A 19,340-nucleotide genomic window follows, 5' to 3' on the forward strand; every position below is an offset into this window, starting at 1 on the left:
CTAAAAGGAAAAAAGCACCATAGCATAAATGGCAGAATAACAGTCAAAGCCATTTCTCATCTTCCACCTGAACCTCTCGCATCTCCTGCAGAGATTTAGGATCGCATTCGCTGGTTTGTTCAGTCACACTCACACAAACTTACTGAGTTGGTGCCGAGCACTTGTAAATCTGGTTCTCTGGATTCCAGCAGTTTGGCTACCATGTGTAAGAAGCTCTCCACAAACGGCTTGATACTTTGGGAATGACAAGCCATCAACAACTGATCCAACGCCTCCATCGCTATTACTACGTACCTGCACACACACCAAGAATCAAGGTCCAAACTCAACACTTGAACATACTGAACATATTTGTACTCCAAATAGTAGTAAAAATAAAAGTGTAAGAAAATAGAATAAAATAATACAATTGTAAGAAATAAAATCAATAATAAAACTGTAAGAACAACGGTTTGACCATCTCAAAACATTTATTAATGAAATCATCCGTCACAACTTGGCCATCTTCTTTTGACCTCCATGGACAAATTATCATCCAAATTATTTCTATCATATCGCTGTTTTTTTAATTCAGAACACATACGCAGAATATATATCAAATTAAGATACCAAAAAGAAAATATGAGGAACAAAAGTTAAATAGATCTTTATTAACACAACATCAGTTGTCATATGGACAAAAATATAATTATCACAGAAAAGAAAAAACAAGAAAGAAAATAATGCAACAAATACAATTTTATAGTAAAAACTATTTATGGTCAGTGAACTTTTTTAAATTTGACTCATTAATGGCAAGGTAATTCTGCATTAGCACTAAAGCGATGTGGGAAATAATTGTGTGTATGGTTGTAATCATGCGTATCTTACCCGTAGCGATGTCGTACCACATCTCTACTGAGACGTTCGGCCAGGTACGCTCCGATACGGTCCAGCTTTTCTGGTGCTGACACTGCATAAAATGTCAGCTTTTCCATATCAGATTTCACTAGTCCATCCTGAGGAAAAAAAAGTGCAGTATACTGTAAAATACAACTAGGATTTGACTGGAACTTTACAAAAAAAAAAGTGTCTTTTTACCAGAAACTGCTACTTTCTGCAATAATCTTGGACTATTAAGCGTCTGTGCTGTAGATGCATTATTGTGCTGTATTCATTTATACTGTAGTTATTCTTTATTTTCCCACTTAAAGAAAATCTCCTACTGTTGTTAATAATGGTTTAATAAGCCTTAAATTCTGAGCAGGTTTACTACTTTGGTTTGCAATTGTACCTAGTGATTTCTTATATAAGTATATAATATAAATATTATTTGAAAGTATTAAAATCTTTGAGTTTTTAAGACTGAGCAGAATATTTACAGTGAATATTTTCTACTGAATATAAGAAGTGTTATTCAAAAGAAAGCGTCAGAAAATCAGAATCCCTTAAGAGAAATAAACTCCTGAAGCTCTCAAAGTGCTAATTAACTTAACACGATGTTAACGTATGGTACATAACATGACTGTAGGGAATCTGTCTCTGTCTGTGTGTGTGTGTGTGAGTGTGGAAACAGTCACACCATCTCATAAGAATATTACTCACACTTAGCCTACAGAGAAAACAATTGTGTGTGTGTGTGTGTGTGTGTGTGTGTGTGTCCCTCTAATCAACAGAGCTAAATGTTAATGTGATGAATATGGAGTAACAGCAAGGTTAAAAACCTTCCCAGTGTGTGTTGGTGTATATCACAATTTCAAAAACTGTCGACCGGGTCAAAGGTCGAAATTAAACCATTAATAATATATATTGATAATAACATTGCCAAGACACTTCTCTTCAACAATATGAATAACGAGCAACAGCTGCTAGTCAACGGTGCTTTAAATTTAGATTGATAGTCCAAGCAGCTTCTTTCTTATTATGCGTGGCATTTACTTTAGCTGGTCTCTGAGGACAGGAAGAGCCGATAAGAATATATACTCTGATATAAAGATGGTATTTAAAGAAGCATTTATTTAAAGCATCGGTCAAAAACATATGCAAATGAGCAAGACTTGTTGACTGCAGAATTCTACTGTGTCTCCTTAAATGAATCTATAGAACAGTTTAAAATGCAGATGATACCATTAGATATTGATCAGGCCAATATTTCAGCCATTTTAAGATTAACAGATCGTATCCCATTTCTTTGCCAATGAACAAGATTCTATCGGTCACAAAAATGTATGACAGTCTTGTCAAACGGAAAGTTAAAGGTCCCATATTGTCAAAACTGAAATTTCCTGGCTTTTTTTCATGATAACTGAGGTCTAGGGGCTATGTAACTACCATATAAGTTTCAAAACAGTCAGTCCACAGTAAAGTACACACAGCCTCCATAAAGTAGCTGTGCTTTTTCACGAGCCCTTGTGACTTCCGTAAAAATGTGACGTCCGAACTACTCAGTCACCGTCTTCAGTCACCACCCCGAGCACCGCCCACTGTCCCATCCATCCTCCAGCCACAATTAATCACGATAATGTATATACTTGTATACACAATGTAATTACAAATTAATTTAAATCGTCAGTTTGTTGTTTTACATGCATGCACATACACAACAAAGTCGTGAGATGCAAGAAATCTTTAGACGCGCCCATAACAACAAAAGAACACACTTTATTGAACCTTTTCTGATAAGAAGTGTGCGCGGCAAACGCAAGCATTTTTGACGAACGTGTCTGTCCAGTCTGCTCGTTTTATCGTGTTTAACCACAGCTGTCGGCGGTTTTTTGTCTGGCAGTGGCAGCAGGTATGTGAACAAATTTCTAATTTGAGGCTGTATTACATCAATTCTGGCACTCAACATCACAAGATGATGATATTTTAAGCTCCTTATGTAGCCGAATCTGTGCTGGTTTGAATGGGCCAGCTCCAGTTTTCCCTTTGTTTTGCTTCCAGCTTAGCGCGGTGACGCAATTGTGACGTCAGCCCTAACTAGTTACATGAGGTTGGCCTGACCGTGCGTCTCTCAGAAAACAACAGGACAATTGGAAAGAGAGGCTCATGAATATTAATTAGACAGGCCAAAATCAACCTGTTCTTAGCAGAGCTACTGAAAGAGGAGCTGTAAAAATATATTGAGATGGTTTTTGGTACTTATACCGCCTATTCTTAAGGACATCAAAACCAAAAATAAAACTCCAGAAAGGAGTACAATATGGGACCTTTAAAATACATTCCAAACAATCAAATATTTGACTGAATTTTAAGATTTCATAGTGTCATTTTATTAATTAGTTATTGAATAATTAGTATATCAAATTATGTGTGTGTGTTTGTGTAATAACAGATGATACAGTGAGATATTGATCAGGCCAACATTTTGGCCATTTTAAAATAATGGCTAAATCTGGGCTAATATCCGTTGCTTAGCCAATGAACAAAATTCTATCAGTTACAAAACCTATGAATAATCCTGTCAAATGGAAAATTATAAAACATTCAAAATTTTCAAATATTTGAGTAAATTTGAAGATTTCACAGATTATATATACATATATATATATATATATATAATTTTATTTCAATCACTTTAATTGTACAATTAAAAAAATTATAAAAATACTTGAAATAATTTAATTACTAAATCAAATTAAATATATACATGCATACATACATATACATATACAGTATATACATATATATATATATATATATATATATATATATATATATATATATATATATATATATATATATATATATATACACACACACACACACACACACACACACATATATATACAGTCATGGCCAAAAATATCGGCACCCTTGGTAAATATGATCAAAGGCGGCTGTGAAAATTAATCTGCATTGTTTATCCTTTTGATCTTTATTAAAAAAAAAATAAAAATCACAAAAATCTAACCCTTTCATTGGATAATAAGAATTTAAAATGGGAGGGGAAATATCATTATGAAATCAATGTTTTTCTCTAATACACATTGGTCAGAATTAACAGCACCCTTCAATAATTTTTGAAACCTCCATTTTGCCAGTTTAACAGCTCTAAATTTTCTTCTATAATGCCTGATGAGGTTAGAGAACACCTGACAAGAGATCAGAGACCATTCCTTCATCCAGAATCACTCCAGATCCTTCAGATTTACAGCTCCATGACGGTGCTTCTTCTCTTCAGTTCACCTCTCTCATTTTCTACAGGGTTCAGGTCAGAGGACCGGCATGGCCAGAAGCTTGGTTTTGTACTCAGTGACCCATTTTTGTGTTGTTTTTGAGGTTTGTGTTTGGATTATTGTACGGTCGGAAGATCCAAACATGAATAAGATTTCTAACAGAGTCAGTCACTTATTAATTTTTTTATCTGTTGGTATTTGATAGAATCAGTGATGCCGTGTGTCTAAACAAGATGTCCAGGACCTCCAGCAGAAATATAGGCCCACAACATAAAAAATACAGCAGTATATTTCATTGTACACATGGGGTACTTTTTACCCCTGTGTTCACCAAACCCATCTTGAGTATTTGCTGCTAAAAAGCTAATTTTTTAGTTTCATCTGACCATAGAAGCTGGTCCCATTTGAAGTTCCAGTCGTGTCTGATAACTGAATATGCTGGAGATTGTTTTTGGATGAGTGAGTAGAATTTTTCTTGAAACCCTCCCAAACAACATGTGGTGATGTAGGTGCTGTTTGACAATTCTTCTTTAAGGTTTTCTGACCCTGAGACTCTATTATTTTCTACTCTTTTCTGCAATTCTCCAGCTGTGGTCCTTGGAGAGTCTTTAGCCACTCAAACCCTTCTTCTCACCGTGCATTAGGACGATATAGACACACGCCCTCTTCCAGGTGGTTTCATAACATTTTCTGTTGATTGGAAATTCTTAATTATTGCCCTGAAGGTGGAAATGGGAATTTTCACTGCTCTAGCTCTTTTCTTAAAGCCACTTCACTAATTTGTGAAGCTGAATTATCTTTTGCTGCACATCAGAAATATATTCTTTGGTTTTTCTCATTGTGATGGATGATTAAGGGAATTTGGGCTTTGTTTTCCCTCCTATTTATATTTCTGTGAAACAGGAAGCCATGGCTGGATAATTTCATGTTCATAATCACCCTGGAGTGCTCAAAATTGTTAATATGAATGGGAATATACTTCAGAGATATTTTACTCATAAGAATTTCTAGGGGTGCCAATAATTGTGACCAACGTGTATTTGAGAAAAACATTTATTTCATAATGATATTTCCCCCCATTTTAAATTCTTATTATCCAATGAAAGGTTAGATTTTTGTGAATTTTTTAAACAAATATCAAAAGGATTAACAATGCAGATTAATTTTCACAGCCTTCTTTGATCATATTTACCGAGGGTGCCAATATGTTTGACCATGACTGTATATAGTTATTTATTTTTATTTCAATTTTGTGCATGTGTCATGTATAATTATATTGCAAAACTAAGATGTAATGCACTTAAGATGGATGCCTAGCAGACAAGTTGGCAACCAGTAATATTCCATTTCATTCCATTCTTCTAATATTCCAGAAATTCCTTGTATTTCCATCTATTCCAGTGATTTGTTACCTTGGGGTCCTCTGGGAAAATGTTGTCCACTAGACGCTTGTAGCGTGGCCGCAGAGGACCACAACATCCACACACACCTGTGAAAAGAGAGAAGAAGTCTTACGCATACAAAAGATGCACAACCTTGACATTTTAAATGAACTTTGTATGTTTTCTGTTCAGTCTGCATGAACACAAATGATTGCAGCGAGTTTGAATTTGTGCATTTAATGAAATAAACAGATCTAAGGTATACCGTTCTTACAACTGTCTGCACGGTTTTGTAATTGTTTTCTATTTTAACAGTTTTTAAGCATTTTCTGCCATAGAATCACATTTTGAGACAGTTTGTTAAGTTAAAAGAAGTTCAGCCTTTACAAATGTGCCTTGTGACACCTGCTTTGTTGCGTTTCACTGCGCTGTGTCTGGAAGTTTCTGAATGCAAGAATGGCTCTAATGAGATAGGACAGATATGCAACATAAGCAGTCTGACACATACATTCAGATTTCACCCACTCAAGCCAATAAGAACTTCAGAATCTACATAAGAATGACATTAAAATGAGCTGTCAGGATGAAATGTGTATGTGTGCACTGATGAAAGGGACAATGCAAACTACAGTCTCTGTGTGTGTGTGTGTGTGATGCCACACAGTTTGAAGGGCTAATTAATTATTTAAAAAAGTCAAAGAAGAAATCTGAGAGCAGCAGAGCAGCTAGTACACACACAAACACACGCACACCCCTTATATTCAACACACATGCTGCTCTGACAGCCCTTCACCAGCTAGAGCTGAAATTGTTCATTCATCCAGTCCAACATGGATAATAAATCTAGATTGCATGTGCATGCATGTGTATATGCCAACAGAACGTGTGTGTGTGTGTGTGCAGGGATTGTAAAGTGAGATGTGGAAAATGAGCCGCCATTATCAGCTCAAACACCTGATCCAACTTCAGAAAGACGGAAAAAGCGAGAGATGCTGCGAGGGAGACAAATAAATAGAATAGTGAAAGAGAGCGAGTGAGCGAGTCGAGCTCTATGGCAAAGTGACAAATGCATCAACAATCTTACTAACAAAGGGTGCGCAACAGGCTTGTATTAATCATCACGATTGCACACAAACAAACACACATAGATACCAAGTCTGCTAAGGATAGATCTCCTCTCCCAGGTGTGTCTGTATCTGAAGGTCCCGTCAGCTTCTGAGCGTGGCACCTGCCTGTACCTCCTCATCATGACCTCTGACCTTTGTTGACACTTTAGACCCTCGAAACTGGTCAAACAAACAAACCTGGTCAAAACAGCGACCTTTCTGCCTCCTGCTTCAACCCTGGTCTGAGACTCAGACACACCTGGACTGAATACCTGTAGAGGAATCGCCCTCTACTGGGACTGGCAGGAGTGCCAACCAATTACAGATGAATGGAAGTTACGCCTACTGTGTTCTGAGGTGACAGACAGAAATGAGACCAGGACTCAGAAAGGAGTCCTGGTCTTAAAATAAATAAATCTTAAAATAAATAAATAAATGAAAAAGAAATAATAATAAAGGGAAAAAAATGGCCATTTTTGATGCATTTAACTTTGTAAAATTATGCATTTAAAAGTTATTTTAAAAAAATCCGCAGAAGGTGAGAATAATGGAAGGTGAGACTTGAGTTGATTAGTTGTAAAAACTGGGGCATATTATTTGTTAAAACAATATTTTTCTTGCTCATAGGACCTTGTTTACATCAGCAGACAGAAGGAATTATCTTTTGATGAAAATTTATAATTGAATTTATAATGCAAGTTTGTTTAGAATAACGTACACAATATGCACAAAAAGATTCTCGACAATTAACTTTTTTTTTTCTGTCCCAGTTGAAATTTCATTTATTTTTTTTACAGACTGTAACATATATTTGGACATTAATGTTAAAAAATAAATAAATACATACAACATATTATTAACAACATATACATATTATTAAATATTATAATTATTATTTATTATTATTATATGTAATATATATTTGGACAATGTTAAAAAACACTAATATATATATATATATTATTAATCACAACAAAAAATTGTGTTTACATAATATGTGTGCTGTGTATATTTATATTTATTATGCATATATAAATACACACATGCATGTATATATTTCACAAAAGTTTTGTTTATATATTAAATATATTTATTATATTTATTTATTATAAATATAGACATGTAAATATTTTCAAAATATATACTGTATGTGTGTGTGTGTATATATACACACATAAATATACACAGAACACAGTTTCTACAAAATATCCTGTGAGCTGGCTAGATAATGTTAATCAGTGACAAATTAGCAGAATTTACAACAAGCACGTACAACACAGAGAACCAAATATTTAAGTTTGAAAGGCATAAAAGATCCATAATCATAATCAACAGAGCATTAGGGTCTAAACAGTGACAATTCAGCCAACTGAACGACAATTTCAAATGTGGGTCCAATTTTATTTTTAATTTTCAAAAAACACAAAACAAGTTCAAATGAAGAGACTATATAAATAAATAATACTAATGTCAAGGGAATTCTGAAAACAAAATCAAGTTTTCTTCTTCATCTACATTTCCAAGAGGAAAGCTCTATTTCATAACAAAGAAGACGCAGCCACGGCCAGCAGGGGGCCCTCACCCTGTGCGGGCCACCCCAGAGTAGGGTGCAAATCCTGCTTCTCACTGGTGCCTGTTGAATCCCCATTACTGCCAACATGAGAGCGTCTGGGGAAATGAAGAGATTGATTCAGTGCCTGCAGAGAAAATCCTCTTAACCTTATGAGGACCTGAAATAGCTTAAGAGTTTGAAGAGCGAGAGCAGAGCCCGAGAGAAAGCTGCCATAACAGAATTACCATCTATCTTAGAGACAGACCATGATGCATAATAATGAAGAAGAGTTTTAAGACCTTTATGTCCACATGACATAAACACAAAACAACCTGTGGGGAGTAAACTAATAAAAAAAAAAAAAAAAAGTTAAAAAATACATTTATATTTGTTTTTATTCAACTTTCTAAGCATTGCAGTCAAATATTTGTTTTGATCTGCCACAAGATTTTAAATATAGTAACTATTCTAACTAGAATGATCCACTTTTGAGTTTAACCTCTGACCTTTCATCTGTGCATGTTTGCTTTAGTGTGTACTGTATATATACAGGGCTTTCTATTCATATTTGAAGCTAAAGACCAAAGTCTATGATGTAAAAACCCATAATCCTTTGCCATCTGACAGAGTACAGGTAAGAGTCTATACAAATACACTCTCCCAAACACACCGATACACACACTGTGCTAAATTTACCAGCATGGGTCGATGGAGTAGAGGGCAGATAACAAAATATGCATGAGCTAGTCAATACGGAGCGAAAAAGGAATGAATGCGAAAGAAACGGAAAACCTCTTATCTCGTGCTACCATCTGACCAGTTTTACATTCGAATGAAATTCAACCATTTACACGGTGTGCATCGTCTGCACATTTGCTGTGCACTTCTGAGATTATTAGCCCAGTTACTATTTCCCATAATGCAATGCAAATGCCTCCAAACTTCTAGCTTTTAAAAATATGACTGACATCTGGGAGCACGGCAGGCAGCGATAATTTAGGCGACGACAAACGAAATCACGAGTGCCTGCACAATGTGTATTGGTTATGAAAACAGCATGAAGTATGTATGGCATTTGCTCAGGCAGTATTTAAATATGCTGTTTCAAACACATAATCCCTGTTTTTCTCTCTTATTCCATGTTCTTTATAGTTCTTCTAATTAATTTCAAAGGCTGAAGCCAATATTTACAGATCAGGATGGTCAATGTATATTAAAGGAGAGTTGACCCATGGCATGGCTGCGCATGAATGATCAAAATGCTTGTCCTGGTGAAATATTAAGTCATATTTCATCCAAACAATACATTTGGTCATCATTTATCACCCAAATCTGTCATTCCAAACCGTTTATGCTCCACAGTAGAAAGAAAGTCCAAATTTGAAAAGACACAAGGGTGAGTAATTTTTTGGGGGTGAATATGTAAAATTCAATATGTAAAATTATGTTCAGGTAAAAATATCTAGAGGCAGCTCGTTGCCAAATAACTTTACTATGACTGGTTTAATGTATCACCTGAGAACAAGACACCCTGTTGTAACCCAAATGTAATTATGTTATCTGAAAGAACCAGATCATTGAAAGTAATCAGACTTCACAGTTTTCCTTCAAGCTGAGGATTACAGGTAATAATGTTTTTTGCACATTCTCATTATTTTGCTTTGTAAGACCTCAATATATTACCAGGCGCCACAGTTAGGGGTGTCAAAATTAATCGTTGCATCGCGATGCAGGCGTGGATGATTCTGCATCCATGCAGAAATAGACCATAATCGATTATAGCCCACTGACGTCATTCGCATACACGCTTGTCACGCGAGTATTAAAAATGCACTCTCGATTTTAAAATTTGAGCTTGGCTTTTTCCCGAATATGGCACGTGTGCACAGTAGAGACAATCATTCATTGCACAAAATATGCACTGAGACACGTGACGTGAGCATTGCTTGACAGTGCTTCCAGCCGCGGTTACTTCAGTGTTTTACTTTAGATATGCTTTTATTTCTGCCGTTTGGAACGCAGTACATATTAGATGCACGAAACTCACGTACTGACAAACTTTCACATGTGCACTTTGTGTTTGTCCTGAAGCTCACGGCTGCAGTTAAATGCACTTGCATCTACTTTTATGATACGAAATTGATGTAAACACAGCCAGTTATGTTTTCAGAACAGGACAAAACATCTGATATGTCGAAATAGATCTGTGCATTAGTGTGAATGCAGCCTATTAAAGCTGCCACTGTCTATAATCTCATCAGTAATAATCAAATGGCAATAATATGGAGGAAAAAAGAAAAACCCATAATTATGATTGTCTGTAAACTTTCGGATACTTAAAGCACTCCCAGACTGAAAGTGCTTTTTGTTTATCACTTGTAATTGTCTTTTCCCCCCTTTATTACTTTATATTTGCTTGTATGTTTTAAAAGTTATATTTACTTTTAGTTCTTAACAATAAAATCAATTATATATTAATATATTAATTAATTAACATAATAATTTGAAAAAGTTGCCTGCTTGTATAATTTAATAAAAATGCACAAAATAAATTTGATATAATCATGATGCATTGTGATATCGAATTGAATCGAATCATTGACATGATAATCGTAATCGAAATGAATCGTGAATGAATCGATTCACACCCTGTAATAATTTTGTGTTGCCTGATATTATTTTTTGACTCTCCATGTGACAGTAGCCATGGACTTGCATTTTATGAATCACCAATTTTTTACTTTATTTTTAAAATAAGGTTTAACTGAAAAAGGACTACATGCCATTGTCTTAAGTCCAATGACTAATCAATTAGTGAGGTTAACTAGATCCATATATATATATATATATAGCAAAAATACATCAGTATTTTAATTTGCATGCTGACTGTGTTGTAAGCTTCATATTATATTTAAATTTAATTTAAATAATATTAAACTCAACGCATGTACTCTGAATTATCGTCCCGACACTCATACACATTCAGACAGACATCTTTGGCACAAGTGGTAACTACCACTTCTATTAATCGGCCAAAATGGCTGTTATTGGCCGATGATTTCAAAATGGCCAAAAAAATAGCATTGTCGATAAATTTGTCAATTGTTAATTCTAATGAAAGCTTTTTCACCTAATATTTTGCTATTTAAGATATATTCGACTGTCAGGCTGTATATTTGAATGTTTCTATATATTATACATGCTGAAAAATTACCTGAAATCAAACAATCAAGGACACGCGGACAAAAAACCAGTACAAACACACACGGATCAGACCTACCAGCATCAGCGTTCTCTGAGTCCATGTCTGTGTCTGCTCACTGGACCTGGGAGACAATCGCTCTCTTTCTGTCTCTCTATCTTTCTCTCTCTAGGTGCTGTACAGTGCAGGAAGTCTAAACATATTCTATAACACACACACACACACACACACACGCATCTGCATGAGGACAGAGGGCTGAGCAGTACAGTATTTAATTCTGATGATGCTGGTGTTTTGGCACATTGAAAATTTCACCGCAGTGTCAACACGAGAATCTGAGCGAATAATGCCACCACGTACGCGCACACTCTTGACCAACACAAAACACACACGCCGCTGCCTTCCCTTGATGTTTTCCCTCACACTGAATCTTCACTAGCACGTCGTTCACTGCGCATATGAATGAGACATTGCTGAAAGGAAAGCGAGGAACACCAATACAAAACAGATGACAGATCAAACACACACACAGATCAAACTCTCTGGCACACTCAAAACGGAAGATCAAACTTTGCTTTGCAAACGTGCACATTATCATCTCAAAGCCATGAGAGAGGGAGAAAGATCCTTGAGAGAGAGATAAACAGAGAGCTCCTTCAGAGAGATAGAAGCGGAAATACCCTTGAGAAAGAGAGAGAGGCTGGGTGGTCATTGTCCCCTGCACACAGAGACATTTCAACAGCATTTACACTGTCAATTATCAAATTCACTGATATTTGAACAAACCCAATCTAAGTGACAATATCGTCTGACATTCGATTAAGTACATATGGCAAATATCTGACATAGTAATTTTTGCTGCAATATGAGAAAGATTTAACATCTCATGCTGCTTAGATATCCTAGCTGAAAGAACAAAAAGACACAAAATCACATTGAAACAGCAGTTCTCATTTTCAGCAAGGTGTGCAAACTACAAACTAGCATCCAAAGTCAGGATTTGCCAATGCTTTGCTGCCAGCAGCAAAGGGTATGCAAACTCAAGTCCTCTGTAAAATAGTAAAACTCCATTTTTATTGTTATCAATAAGAAATAAGATTTAATTTAATATTAAAATAATATTGTTTTACTTTTAACTAAAATAAAATAATAATAATAGTCCTTTATTTTAGTGGAGAACTGAGTTTTTTTTATTTTTTTTTTATTAATACTCTCCAGATTTAAAAAATTTTGATTATTTGGACTTGAGTAAGATTTGTAGAATTTGGCAATGACTTCTATATCCAAAGTTAAGTTCTGCCAATGCTTTGCTGCCAACAGAAACGGTTAAGGGTGTGCAAACTCAAGTCCTCTGTAGGGGAATAAAAAAATGCATTCTTATAAATTCAATAATTTAACCTAATTTAATAATAATAAGTGCTGTTACTGTTGTTGTTAATAATAATAATAATAATAAAATCACCCTTTATTTCATCTGAGAACTGTGTAGTTGACAAATGTTTTTTGTTTTTGTTTTTTATTAATGTGCTCTAATCTTGATTATTTGGACCCGATTATTTGGAATCTTGGATTTTGCCAATGCTTTGCTGCCAACATAAACTAGTAAGGGTGTGCAAACTTAAATAATAATAATTGTCCTCATAATAAATAACTTAAAATAATTATTTTAGAGGACCGCTATATAGTTTACAGGGTTTTTTTTTTAATTATTAATGGGCTCTAGATTCAAAAACGTGATTGTTTGTGATTGAACAAGATTCGTAAAATATAAATCCGGAGCATGAACAAAGCATGTTATAAGAGAATAACACTATGAACTTCAACTGAACCAGACTCTGACTACCCCTTATCACTAACCAACATTGCAGACAGGCCTGGTTAGACGTAAATCACTTGCCGCTCAAGTTTAGTTAATGCATACTAAGACCTACACGAGTTATATTATCAGGGCAATCAACGAAACCAAGAACCAGTTATTTCTCTAATGTCACGACACAACTGACGTCTGTGCCATATTTTGCAATATTTTGTCAACCTCTTCAAGACATTTTATAGTCAAGCACATGCAATATAATGTAATAGTAAAAGTACTACTAAACAATGTTAGATCGATAGTTAATAATAAAGTCAGTGATGTCTTAAGTGAATGTAAATAGAGAAAAATAAACCATATTTGTGTCAAGGAAATAGGCCTGTAGTGTGAATGCAGCTGCAAAACATTTACAGAATCACTTTTTCTCTACATTTTCCTCTCTCATCCCATGTCAAGGATAAAGGGCTCGTCTTACAGGGTCCTGACTGCCCAGAAATAGACTGTATGTGTGTCAGAGCAGAGAGGTTATCATACTCCCTCTGAGGGGTGTGGGAGTTGTGTTTGTACTTCAGTGAAGAGGTCACCCTACTCTCTCTGTGTGAGTGAGTGAGTGAGTGAGTGAGTGTGTGTGTGTGTGTGTGTGTGTGTGTGTGTGTGTCTGTGTGTGTTTTACTTCTCTTCTGAGTGCAGAGCGTCAGCAGCAATAACCCTCAGGGGTGTCTGGCCTACTGCGTCAAACTACACATTACACAATCTGACGAAATAATGCAACACTAAACAATATCACAAATGGCAAACTAAATACCACACAAAACTACATTACATGCGAAACTAAACAATGTCACAAACATCAAACATAGCAATAATGAAAACAACACCAAACGAAAAATAATATTTACATTTGTAAATGTAAATGTAAATGTAAAAATAATATGGCAAATTTAACAAAGGCAAAAATCATGCTAAACTAAACCACCAAAATCATCTCAAATTAAACAACACCAAACCAGTCTTGACACTGATTAATAATAAAACAATACCAAAAATGGTAAATCTGACAACACCAAGATAATCTTGTAAACATCAAACATGCAAAATGATACCAAAAACATCTTTTAAGCTAATGAACACCAAAACGTCCACAAATGGCAAACTAAATGGCATATAAAACTATAATATATGCTAAACTAAACATGCAAACACCAAACATAAACGCAGCCAATAACAATAAAACAACATAGAATCAAACAGTATGGAAATATATACTGTGCAATGGCTGAAATGTCCCAAATAAACATACATTAGAATTAGCTTAAACTGTTTTGAACTGATTTGCCCAGCTAACAGTGGGAAGGACTATGTTGTGGTACCTAAACATGTGAAATGTGATGTGAATGTGAAAATAAAATACAAAAACTATGTGTTAACTTGATAAATAAAAATAAAGAATTCAACTTTTAACGCATGTAGCCTACATCAGTATAGCTTCAAATATGGCTCACTAAGAATATACTGTAGAATTCAAACAGATGTCACCACAGAAGAGAAAATACAATCACAATTGTGTCTCATACTGACTTTAAATCCAACACCAGTAAAATCCCCCCAAAACAAAACCAACTGAACAACACTAAACAATTCTGCAAACACCAAACTAAACTAAATCAAAACCACTACAAAGTCCAAAGTAAAGAATATCACAAATATCAGCCTAAATAGCTGACAAAGTCAAACAAGACTAAACAACATCAACCACAACATCTAAATAAATAAGACACACGTGTCATATAGCGATGGCCTCAGATAAAAGAAACTAAAACCATTACTTTTTCATTACTTGAAATTTTAAAAAAAAGTTAAGGAAACTTTTTTATTATTTAGTTTAACTTGATATACTAAAATAACTGAAAATTAAATAAAAATTGAAAATCAGAAAATGTGACAAAAACTAGCCTAATTCAAACTAATAAAAAAAACTATTGAATCTCAGCGATTCGAAAATAACACTGAAGAACGAAGCATAACAATCTCTCTTGGTTGCAGGAGACTTTCATAAGCTTTTCAGGAACATTAAAATCAGAGACTGCAAATACATTACATAAGATGTCCAACTTGGACCCTGCTGAGTAGGATTTTATGCTGACACTAAATCACATGCCAGTGCCACCTGCTGTCAAGGTCTATGGCATCAGTGCCAACACCTCAACAGAGTCTGAGTGACTCATTGTCCTGCATGGGATCATGGGTAAAACTCTGGGAATACCATGGTACTACTGAATGATTAGCATTTTCATGTCCCTAGACACTTAAGGAGAGAATACCAAAACAATGGCAATACCATATAGTACTTTTTGTGCTTTTCTGTTGATGCAGAAGCAGCAGTGAAGAGCTGAGATCAGCAGAACCCCAGTAGGCTAATGACACTGACTCATTCTCACATACACACTGCAGCACAACATTTACAGCATAAACCGTCTTAAGTTAATGACAGAGGGCTAGGGCTGAGGCTGTGACCGGCTCGGGTTTGGGCGCTTACCGGTAGGCATTCCTCCACTCGGTTCCGTCCAACCCGCGTCCGATGCACTGCGTTTGGATCAGATCAGCTTGAAAGGGGGGTTGGGTTCGACATATGGATCGGAACACGTCTGGATCACACACACACACACACACACACACACACACATACGGATTAAGCGAATCCTATCAGAACCCATCACCGAGCTTAAACTGATGGATATAAAAACACATGATTAAAAATGGCAGAACGGCGTCTTGTGTTGTTAAGAATGAAAAAAGTAAAGAAAGCGAGTTGTGTGTGAATACCTGTAGATGCAGATTAAGCGCAACACATCCGCGTTTCCTGCTTCACATTCCGCGTGACGTCGGGACGCACCAACACGGAAGTGATAGAAGAGAGAGGAGCGTTTGAAAAAAACAAAAACACAGCACATGCTGCGGGGAGTGGAACAGGTGGGTAGAAGAAAGAAGTTGTTGGCTTTGTAATATTGCATTATAATAACTAGTATCTGGAAGTTTGCGTTAATATTATCTGCCTTCCCATCTAGCTTCTAAAATTAATAAGCAGGGCAATCTCACTTGCTTTTGATTTAGGTTAATGAACTGTTCCTGTGTGGGTGGGTGGATGAAAAGTAATTAAAAGAGCTATTACCGCTTTCGGAGTTTTGCATGGCATGTGGCCAGATTATTTTTACTCTCAATTTCTTTTTAAAGGAGTAGATCAACCAAAAAATTAAACTTGTATCATTTTACTCTGTAATGACTTTTTTCTATGGCACTCTACAAGAGACATTCTGTTGCTTGGTTTTCCAATGCCAGTGCAGTGAACTGGACCTTGTAAGCAGCAAAAAAGTTTTAAATGCGCCGTAGAATCATCATAATGTAGTTTATTCCAGGGGTTTTCAATCTTTTAGGTGCTATGATAATCCTGATGCAAAGGATCCCCATCTTAAATTTTTAAAGGCAGATATATTCATGTATAAAAACCCAATTTACATTGTGAAAAATGTATATTATAAATGTGTAAAATATCTTTTGGAAAAAAACGATTTTTTTTATGTTAAATTTATTGTTTTACTCTCTATACTGTACTATTAGGCGTATTTATTTGTTTATTTTGAATTTAATTAAAAAAATAATAATTTATTAATTTTATATTATATATTTGTTATTTAATTATTTAGTTGATTTTTTTATATATATATTTATTTATACATTTTTAGTATATTCGCAGTCCTGGACCCAGTTTTGCTATATTCAAATTCATATTCAAACGAGTTTTTTTTTTAGTCAAATCTTTTCAATTAAGCATTTAATCCGGTTAATAAAACTTCTCTCACTTATTTGTTCAGGAATTTGATAGATTCCCTTCTCAAGTTCAACTTCAATTCTTAGCCTAATTACAGTGGTGTGAAAAGTGTTGGCCCCTTCCTGTTTTTTTTTTTTTTTTTTGCATGTTTGTCACACTTTAATGTTTCAGATCATCAAACAAATTTAAATATTAATCAGAGATAACACAAGTAAACACAACATGCAGTTTTTAAATGAAGGGTTTTTTTATGAAGGGAAAACAAAATCCAAACCCACATGGCCCTGTGTGAAAAAAATGTTTGCCCCAGGACCTGGAAGACTTGCTGTGATAAATGGAACCATGAATTCAGCTGTCTACCAAAAAATCGTGAAGGACAATGTCCGGCCATCTGTTCGTGACCTCAAGCTGAAGCGAACTTGAGTTCTGCAGCAGGACAATGATCCAAAACACACCAGCAAATCCACCTCTGAATGGCTGAAGAAAAACAAAATGAAGACTTTGGAGTGGCCTAGTCAAAGTCCTGACCTGAATCCTATTGAGATGCTGTGGCATGACTTTAAAAAGGCTGTTCATGCTCGAAAACCCTCCAATGTGGCTGAATTTCAACAATTCTGCCAAGATGAGTGGGCCAAAATTCCTCCACAGTGCTGTAACAGACTCATTGCAAGTTATCGCAAACGCTTGATTGCAGTTGTTGCTGCTAAGGGTGGCCAAACCAGTTATTAGGTTTAGGGGGCAAGCACTTTTTCACACAGGGCCATGTGGGTTTGGATTTTGCTTTCCCTTCATAATAAAAAAAAAACTTCATTCAAAAACTGCATGTTGTGTTTACTTGTGTTATCTTTGATTAATATTTAAATTTGTTTGATGATCTGAAACAAAGTGTGACAAACATGCAAAATAATAAAGAAATCAGGAAGGGGGCCAACACTTTTTCACACCACTGTATTTGGTCCCAATCACCAGTTAATGGTCCACTGGAGGGAAAGATTATCAGTGAATAACTTATACATTTTGGTATTGTATCATTTCAGTCAGAAAACTTGGAATATAGTCATAAGGACCACTTTTATGTGACTTTTGTGGCCTTTTTCGAACCATAAAAGCTTTGGATGCTATTCATTGTAACTGAATGAGAGTATCACATGTCTACATTGAAGTCTTAATAATTTCTCCTTTTCTGTTCCACAGAAGAATGAATGTAATAGGTTTAGAATGACATGAAATGTGAGTAAACTATAATTTTAATTTTCAGGTGAACAATTTATTTGAAATCTGCAACCAGTTGCCTGACCTTTTAAAACATCAGAGCACATGTACCAAGTTGCAACAAATTCTTTTAGGTTAGAAAACCCTTTATGTACTCATTTTAAAAGATATTACTGATGAAATGAAGGGGTTTGTTTCAACTAGCTTTTGATGTCTTTGTCGTTACAAAAACCTGCCACTTCATTACGACATATTATGGGCAGAATCCGATCATTTACAGTAGTCATAATGAATAATAATACAAAGCCCAGTAATGTCTGCCTGTGTCAGACCTCCTGTGTATAACTGGATTATATTGGGATAAGCTGAAACCATCCAGTCAAACAGCCTAAGCTATGAGGACCTGAGCATGTGTGTCTGTGATGGAGAGCGAGAGAGAGCGAATACAGTATTAAGATAAGACCTTTGCTTTATAGGAATTATGTGTGATTAAGCTCCATTTTATCCAAACATCTGTTAAAACACTAAAAACACACACAAGCAGTTTCAATCACTCACTTTCTCATGCATACTTACAATTCTCTGTAACTAGGTGTGTTTACATTGTATCATGGCTTAAATGTTTAACACAATGTGCAGGGAAACAGCAATGCTGGTGCTGGTTTGATACAGCGGTGGCATCTACAGATGCAAACATTTGCATAAAAATTACTGAAATGCTGGCCAAATAATCCTATTTCACCAATAATCTCCATCAACTCTGTGGGATGTGATTTTTCCCTGTGGCCACACACACACACACACAATGTTTTCTGCCTCATTGATATTGGTGGTTTAATGAAGCATGAAAGTTTGGGCAGTTTGATTGATTGAGTAATGGTTTAGCTGTGTGTGTGTGTGCGCGCACAAATGGCAGCTGGTATTGCCGGTCATTCACTAAAGTGCTGTCATTATTTGAATATTGCATGCACGTGCACACACGCAATGCAGTGATTGCACCTAAAATATGCACTTTTGTTTTGTATATGTGCATTTTAACCTTAAAACTACGTTTAAAATTAAGTAAATGGATAGAGTATATTATTTTTCA

The 19,340-nt window shown here is 35.4% G+C and overlaps 1 protein-coding gene across 3 annotated transcripts in view; it reads right to left on the bottom strand.

Annotated features, from left to right (window-relative positions):
* The window catches only part of LOC306881331 (protein EFR3 homolog A-like), a 43,671-nt gene extending 27,536 nt beyond the window's left edge, over positions 1-16,135 (bottom strand). For all 3 annotated transcript variants that reach the window (XM_079435376.1, XM_079435375.1, XM_079435374.1), the window contains exons 1-5: positions 16,036-16,135; positions 15,749-15,857; positions 5,570-5,646; positions 871-998; positions 144-294 (exon numbers count right to left, since the gene is read on the bottom strand). In XM_079435376.1, the coding sequence (XP_079291502.1) occupies positions 144-294; positions 871-998; positions 5,570-5,646; positions 15,749-15,758 (366 nt within the window). In that variant the 5' untranslated portion in view covers positions 15,759-15,857; positions 16,036-16,135. The remainder of the gene's footprint in view (positions 1-143; positions 295-870; positions 999-5,569; positions 5,647-15,748; positions 15,858-16,035) is intronic.
* Positions 16,136-19,340: the final 3,205 nt, after the last annotated feature.

Source organism: Barbus barbus (genome assembly GCF_936440315.1).
Source record: "Barbus barbus genome assembly, chromosome: 15".
NCBI classification, from domain to species: Eukaryota; Metazoa; Chordata; class Actinopteri; order Cypriniformes; family Cyprinidae; genus Barbus; species Barbus barbus.